This window comes from Zea mays, chromosome 10 (genome assembly GCF_902167145.1).
Source record: "Zea mays cultivar B73 chromosome 10, Zm-B73-REFERENCE-NAM-5.0, whole genome shotgun sequence".
Taxonomy (NCBI): Eukaryota; Viridiplantae; Streptophyta; class Magnoliopsida; order Poales; family Poaceae; genus Zea; species Zea mays.
Genome location: NC_050105.1, coordinates 128,558 through 135,719, shown reverse-complemented (window position 1 = coordinate 135,719; position 7,162 = coordinate 128,558). Strand labels below are relative to the sequence as shown.

At 47.4% G+C, this 7,162-nt stretch overlaps 1 protein-coding gene across 1 annotated transcript; it reads right to left on the bottom strand.

Moving 5' to 3' along the window:
• Positions 1 to 995: 995 nt before the first annotated feature.
• On the bottom strand, positions 996 to 5,725 carry LOC100501371 (uncharacterized). The gene is made up of 3 exons (NM_001362602.1): positions 4,385 to 5,725; positions 3,369 to 3,612; positions 996 to 3,235 (listed from the first exon to the last, which is right to left on the bottom strand). The coding sequence occupies exons 1-3, from the start codon at positions 5,605 to 5,607 to the stop codon at positions 1,295 to 1,297; spliced, it is 3,408 nt and encodes a 1,135-aa protein (NP_001349531.1). The 5' UTR covers positions 5,608 to 5,725; the 3' UTR covers positions 996 to 1,294.
• Positions 5,726 to 7,162: the final 1,437 nt, after the last annotated feature.

Here is a 7,162-nt window from a genome sequence, read left to right as displayed (position 1 = left end):
GCAGACACGGACATGATCACCTCATAAAAATACAAAATCCACCACTCCTATTTGCTCTCCCAACCGTAATCCTTTCCCCGATAGTCCCCACACCAGTCCCCAACCCGAAGGCGGCGGCACTGCTGGTCGGCGGAGGAACGGAGGGCCACGGCAGCGGACCGTCGGTGCACGGCAAGAGGAGCGGAGGGCCACGACGGCGGCTGCGTCTCTACGACTGCGAGCAAGGCTTCCAGCAAGGGCACGACAAGAGGAGAAGCGACTCTATACGACTATGTTTGCGTGAGCATGCCTGCGTCTACATCCGTGTGCGGTGCGATGCATGTCCATCGGCCCCAAATTCTCCGAGCAGTATAACTCGTGCCTGCAAATTGGGGCTTGCTTGCTACTGTTTAATGCAATCCGTATGCATGAGCTGTTTACTATTTTATTGAGTTTTGAATATGGTCATCTAGAGCAAATGAGCAGGACTGCATGAGCTTCCGTCTCTGAAATCTGTCTTCCAGTCAGTCTAGAACAGGCTCGATTAGTTGGTTTAAACCAATCAGGCTTACTTGAGGTCGTTCTGTCCTTAGTAACCTGGTTAGGCTGGGATTGGAGGGGCCCTTGTTGATTTGAAGGTCAATTTTTCGGGCATGAACTGCTTTGACAGGAACATGGGAACTCTACTTAATTTTTGGGGCTTAGTTCTTTGTTTAGTTAATACAGTGTTTGAATTGAACCCCTACTTAATTGTTATACTACAAGTGTAGTACCGCTGTATTCAACAAGATAATTAAATAAATGCTGCGACATATGTGTACATACGAATCTTTTGGCTATGCTTTTCTGAGAGCAATCTACAGTCCATGAACTGGTTCAATGCTTCAGTATAAGCCTTATGGTATCAACTGGGACAGTAAAGACCATTTTAGCACACATGCACACAGGGAGAGGGTCGTCAGGCAGTTTTGCTTTCCATACTTGTGAATTATGCAATTGTCTTGCACAGACAGTTAAATGACATCAGTATATGGAATTCCACATGAAAAGGCCATCACGTCGGTCTTACAAATATATATATACACGCAGGAGCAACAATAAATACAGCCATCCATCCCCAGGTCATGGACTTGAACGAGTAGTTTAATTGCTAGACTACCGTACGTACATACTCCAGCTTAATTACATTATTTTGAAGCCACCAAATAATGATATGAACCTATATATGCTACAGTACGGTGGGTGGTGTCAGCTAACTAACCAATACTTACAGCTAGATAGCTAGCAGCAATAATGCAAACGACACATATCACCATCACCAATCCAGAATTATTCTCGAGGGAAGCAAAGCTCCAAAACCATCTTCTTTCACCTCACAGGAAACCAGTCTCAGGGTACAGCTGCTCAGATTCTCACACCTCATCTTGACCTGCTCAAGGCTCCTGCCAAACACCTGCTCCACCCACGTCCGCACAGGCCTCTTCTCATTCTCATGCGAATCGGATGCCCATGCCGCTGCCACTACCTGCTCCATAGCCCCAGCGTCGATCTCCAGCCTGCACCCCCTGGTGCCCAGAATTTTGCTGGTAGTATTGCTGAACTCCTGCAGGATGTCCTCACAAAGCTTGCCAAAGTCAAATGGCTTGAAATTGATTGAACCATCCACCCAACGCAAGAGGTTTCCGACAGATCCCTCTAGATAGTTTTCGTGGCTGCCACTGCTCTTGTCATCATCACCATCATCATGGGCTTCCTCATCGTCGCCTGGGAGGTTCAAGTCGAATGGGATGCTTGATGTTCTATGCAGTCGCTTTGAAGTGCTTGCCGATTCTTCTGTCTTTTCTTGCCCATCAGAGATGTGGAGCTTCCGCTTACTGGAATAACTTGAGGCTTCACTGCTTCCCAAGGAATGCCTTGACGAAACTACAACGTTGCCTCCACCGATGTTGGTTGTGCCCGGCTCAACTATGATCTTCAGTTGATGCCCACGAGCTGCCACAGCCTTTTCTTCTGAAAAAGCATTGCCCTCTTCCACCCCAAGAGAAGCATCCTGGCATCCTTGGATCATTCTTGTAGACAACACCACAATCGAGTCATTAAGATCAGTCACTCGTCCCCCATGCAAGTCCTTGTACCTACCAGTCTCCATTGCATGAATCAGGCTCTCCTGAACAAGGCAATCGGCTTTGTCAATATTGTCAAGGAAGATAACCGATCGCCGCTTCTTTCTCAGCTCTTCAAAGATACAGTCGGTGGCACGCTTTCCTCTGAAACTAGGGTTACCCCAATCATTGAGGCTTAGGTCCAGATATATCAAGTTCCCTGAGCTACCATGCATTAGCTCAGCAAGTGCCACACCAACTCTCCGCTTGGCAATGCTGTCAGGGCCATAAAAACTAAACCATATGTCGTTCTTTTTGTTTGCACCACGACGCCTCTCCATCGACCTGCACCGCACAATGGATGCACAAATAGCACTCAATGCTTCCTCCTGCCTCCCAACAACCTTAAACAGGTGTTCCATAAGTAGCTTGTAATTGCTCAAATCAAAACTTTGTGTTGCGAGCGGTGAAGGCCTCTGCCATTGGCCAAAGGCAGAAGTGCCTCCTAAAGATGTTGAATGCAGAGCACTAGGTGATGTTTGCTCCCAATTTGATGAGGAACTCTTGGAGCAAGTGTAAGGTTGTATAGACAAGTGAGGAGGTTTAAGATTCAGATCGTCAACCTTGTTAGGCATCAGCTGGATTGTCTCTTCAATGTCCTCTACACGTTTACACAGGGCACTACTTGAATCCTTGAAGGAAGATCCACGAGGGGTGGCCAACACTAAATCAGTTGTCACAGGTGCAGCAGATGATTCTTCGGGTTTGTTATAATTTGATGAGTTGATATGTTGGAATGGCACAACCCCACTTTGAAGGGGTTCATTACTCCTCGACTGCCTCACTTGAAGGTTTAGTACAAGGTCTGCATTTATTTGGTCTGGTGCTGAAATACTCTTTGCAGTTATATTGGTGTATGGAGAAGACAATGCACAAGGTTTAATAATATCCCTCTGAAGTGCAATTGTCTGTGCGCTTTGGTTTGGATTTGCACATCTTTCCCTGTCAACTCGAACACCAATGTGATGTGGAAATAACTGGCAAGGATCTCTGTTGATTCTATTGCAACCTTGATGGAGACGTACACAGTACTCATTCCACTTCTTCTCTAGATTCAATATTTTTGTACTCAATACCATTTGATCATCTCTAACCTGCACTGAAGAAAAACTGTACATCTTTTATACCAATCAAATCCAAAAGTATTCATTTATCAGCAAGCTGTAAAAGTTGCATTATATTCACTATTAAACTTCAAAATTTAAGAATATATAAGTAGCTTCACACCTTGACTGCATCAAACTCATTGTTAGAACCCATCATGCCGCCATTCTGCAACAGAGAAGGTAGACCTTCTTGGTGAGCATCAGCTGTAACGCCACTTCCTCTAATGATAGAGGCAACTTCTTGCTCATATCTATCGTTGCAATGTTGACATCGTAGAGCCTGAGGGCAGAAATTTGTTGTGAGACTATTTGCTTCATAGGTATCGCACAAAAGACCTCCAAAAGGAACAAATGACTCCGCGAAGCTGCAAATTACAAGTTTCAACTGTTAGATCCTGCTGATGCTAATGATCATAACTTGAAAATCATGAAACATTAACTTCTTTCACAAGAGAAGGAAATATTGTACAAGACTAAATCTAAGTTCCATTTAGTTGTAGACACTCCTACTGTCCTACATCAAGATGATCATCTAAGGCTTAAACTATGTATGTTACTATAAAATACTAAGTTGTAGTTCAAACCAAATATTCGTTTATTCAATACACTGCTGTGTTTAATTATATTATCAAAATGATGCAAGTAGAAAGCATGGCTAGTAGTTTGGCATCACAAAAGCCTCAAGTAAAGAGATTGCTCAAGGTGGAACAGAGCAAATGGAGTTCACAATAGAAGCAAAGCCAACTCCTACTTCAACCAAGTGCACTTGATTATTAACGAAAACATAACAGGACTTCAGATCAAGCTTCAACCAAAAAAAAAGTCTACATCATGAAAAGAGTAAACCCAATAAAAAGGACATGACAGACAGAGTAAGAAAAACATTCTAGTCGTCCGGTGGTAGCATGTCTGCAGATTTTATTGGCCAAATTATCTACTATTAATTGTAGTACTATACTGACTGTGGTGACAAGCAGACATAAAAGAAACACTCTTCATCCTGGTTCTTGTGATAGACTGAGCACAGCAATCACATCCACATCGATGCGATGCGGCTAATCAAATCTTATGCAGAATGATATGATAAATAGAATAAATAAGCAAGTGATATGGTGATGGATAGAAAAGGAGTACTACCTTGTAGTGGCAGGCATGGACAAGGCAGCGACCGTGGTGGCTGGAGCTGGAGGAGGAGGCACGAGTCCCGCTGCAGGGCCGGCGTCGCGCACGGCGGTGATCGGCAGCAGCTGGAGTTCCCAGTCCTTGTCGACGAGTGGGAACTTGGAAAGGAAGGCGAGGTAGGTCTCGTAGGTGGCGGACCAGCCCATGACCCAGACCGTTTGGGTTTGGCGGGCAGCAGGTCTGTGCGTCTCGAGCAGGCGCGTGACCTCCGCCACCACCCGGCGAGCCGCGTCCTGCAGGTCGGCCTCGTCGGGCACCAGGTCCTTGAGATCACCGATGCTGAAGATAAGGCCAGAGGTGGGCGTCGTCGGTGCCGCCTGATTATTGGCAGAGGCGGGGCCGATGGGGACGATGCGGTACGGGGACGCCTTGGCGAAATCTGCGGCTGCGGAGGCGGCCCCGACGCCGACGAGCATGGGGTTGCGTCCGCGGGCGAGGATGTCGGTGATGCGGCGGCAGTTGTCCTCCCCCGGTGCGGCCCCCGCGAGGGCGGGCGCGGGCGAGGGGACGTCGGCGTCGTCCGCGGCGGCAAAGCTGCAGAGGAAGAGCGGCGGCGGGCGCGCGCGCGTGGGGAGGCGGCCGAGCAGCGGGACGGGCGGCGCGGGGCGGAGGATGGCGACCTTGATCTCGTTGCTGCGGAATCCCGCGTCGGCGAAGACGCGGCTGACGAGCGGGTCGTCGAGGATGGCGAGGACAAGGTGGGAGAGGTCGACCTTGATGGCGTTGGGGGAGGTGGGCGCCGCCTGATGGTGATAGAAGTGGAACGTGTCCGGGTTCCGGCGCTGGTTGGCCTGCGAGCGCTTGATGGCGGCCATGAGGGAGTTGGCGACGGGGGGCTCGTGCTGCTGGGGGTCATTGCTGGTGCTGGCGGAGGCGGAGGCGGAGACTGAGGTGGGGGTGGAGGCGGAGGTGGGGGTGGACGGGAGGCGGTCGAGGGAGACGGCGAAGCAGAGGTCGAGCGCCTTGAGCTGGAGGCGCGGGGAGTAGGCGGCGCTGCGGGCGCGGGCGAGCGCGTCGCGGAGCAGCGGCGCGGCGGTGGGGGCGAGGAGCGAGGCGATGAGGTGAAGGGAGGTGGTCTGCGCGTGGGCCCGTCGGCGCGCGGAGGCGACGGCGGCGTCGAGGGCCGTGACGGCGGGCGGGGAGAGGCACTGGCGCGCGGCGGGCACCGGCGTCGGCATGGCGGCCTGGCGGGGATTGGATTGGGGGCCAAGTGTAAAAACGCGAGGAGTGAAACGGGAAAGAAATTAACGGCAAGCCAGAGGGTGGCTGCGCAAAAGAAAAGCTGGAGGGGGGCGGCAGGTGTGCTGGTGCGGCTGCTCTGTTATTTTATATCTCCACCATTTTCTATTCATCTTTTTTTTTCCCTCCAGACCACCATAGCAAGGAAAAGGTGCTGTTGATGCTTTTGGGAGATGTCGTTACGGCCACTGTGGGGCCCACGCGTCACTCACGTTGGTGTCCTTTTTATGGTGGGGGCCCACGCACCTGGTAGTGCGTGGTATTCGTTTCTTTTTGGTCTGTGGATACTCTTCTCTCCTCCTTTCTTTTCTGTTTTCTGCTCTGCAGCTTTGGTGACTGTCTGACTCGTCGTGATCTTTCCGAAAGATCGACACCTAGATCCTCTCTCCCAAATTGCAACACGTACCCATTTCCTCAAGCAACATCACACGTCTCCACTAGTCTTATATCAAGAGAGTTGACTCCAACAATAAGGTCATTTTATTACCAAAACGGCATCCAGACGCTATTTTAAGGCTCTCTTTATTTTGAATTATAATATGATCAGATTATATAATCCAAGATAAATGATACAACAGATAAACAAACATAGATTATAGGTTCAGATTATATAATCTAGAGTCTAAATTATGATAATCTCATAATTTTCTCAAGAGTACCTTATCTGATATTATTTTTGATAAAAAACCCCACTACCTACAATTCATTTCCCCCAACGCAAGCTTTCTTCCCCCCCCCCCCCCACACACATGTTTTTTTATGAGTTCAATTTCAATTTTCTTCGTCTAAAGTAACATGCCATAACTATAAAAAAAGAAGACCCAAACAAAGGTATCGTTGCCTTTGTGTCTTAAAGATCAATAATATACATTCATATAATCTGGACAACCAAACAACTATATACAAATTATAATATTGACAAATTATAATGTTAATTTTATAATTTATAAGCTGAAATAAGCATGCCCTAAGGCAACAGTAACTAAATAACATAGCATCGTGTCAACTTTCTTCATTCACTTATATGCAACTATCCAACATTGCCTGGTCGTGATGCTTACTTAAATAACAACATCGATCGGTCTATTGTATCTCTGCTTCACATGCTTTGTTATCGGTAATACATCGTTTTCGTACCTTGACTGAAAGTTATCTAACGATTATTTTCTTCTAAGGTGAATCTTTTTTAAGTTCATGTTGTGATTCTTTTACAATTATGCTACCTTTAAAAAAGCTGACCCTTAACTTTTGTACGATGTAGACACATGTGTTAGTTTTAGTATCATGAAACACATGTTTTGTTCTACTATTAGTTTTTTTTTACAAAAAGGTGCAAATCCATAAAACAGATATTACGATTACATAGAATGTATGTATCATAATAACTGTATTAACTATACTAATCGAACGTTTGTGTGTGGCCATCGTGGTGAGTGGACGTAGAAATAATGCAGCCATCGTGTGGTGCTTGCAGGGTGGAGCACTTGGTGCGTG

Bases quoted from the DNA above. Each gene is read 5' to 3' on its own strand.
- LOC100501371 (NM_001362602.1), bottom strand. From the start codon at position 5,607: ATGCCGACGCCGGTGCCCGCCGCGCGCCAGTGCCTCTCCCCGCCCGCC. The intron at 3,613-4,384 runs GTAGTACTCCTT...TGTAATTTGCAG, and splicing joins TCCATGCCTGCCACTACAAG to CTTCGCGGAGTCATTTGTTC. The intron at 3,236-3,368 runs GTGTGAAGCTAC...TCTTCAGTGCAG, and splicing joins ATGAGTTTGATGCAGTCAAG to GTTAGAGATGATCAAATGGT.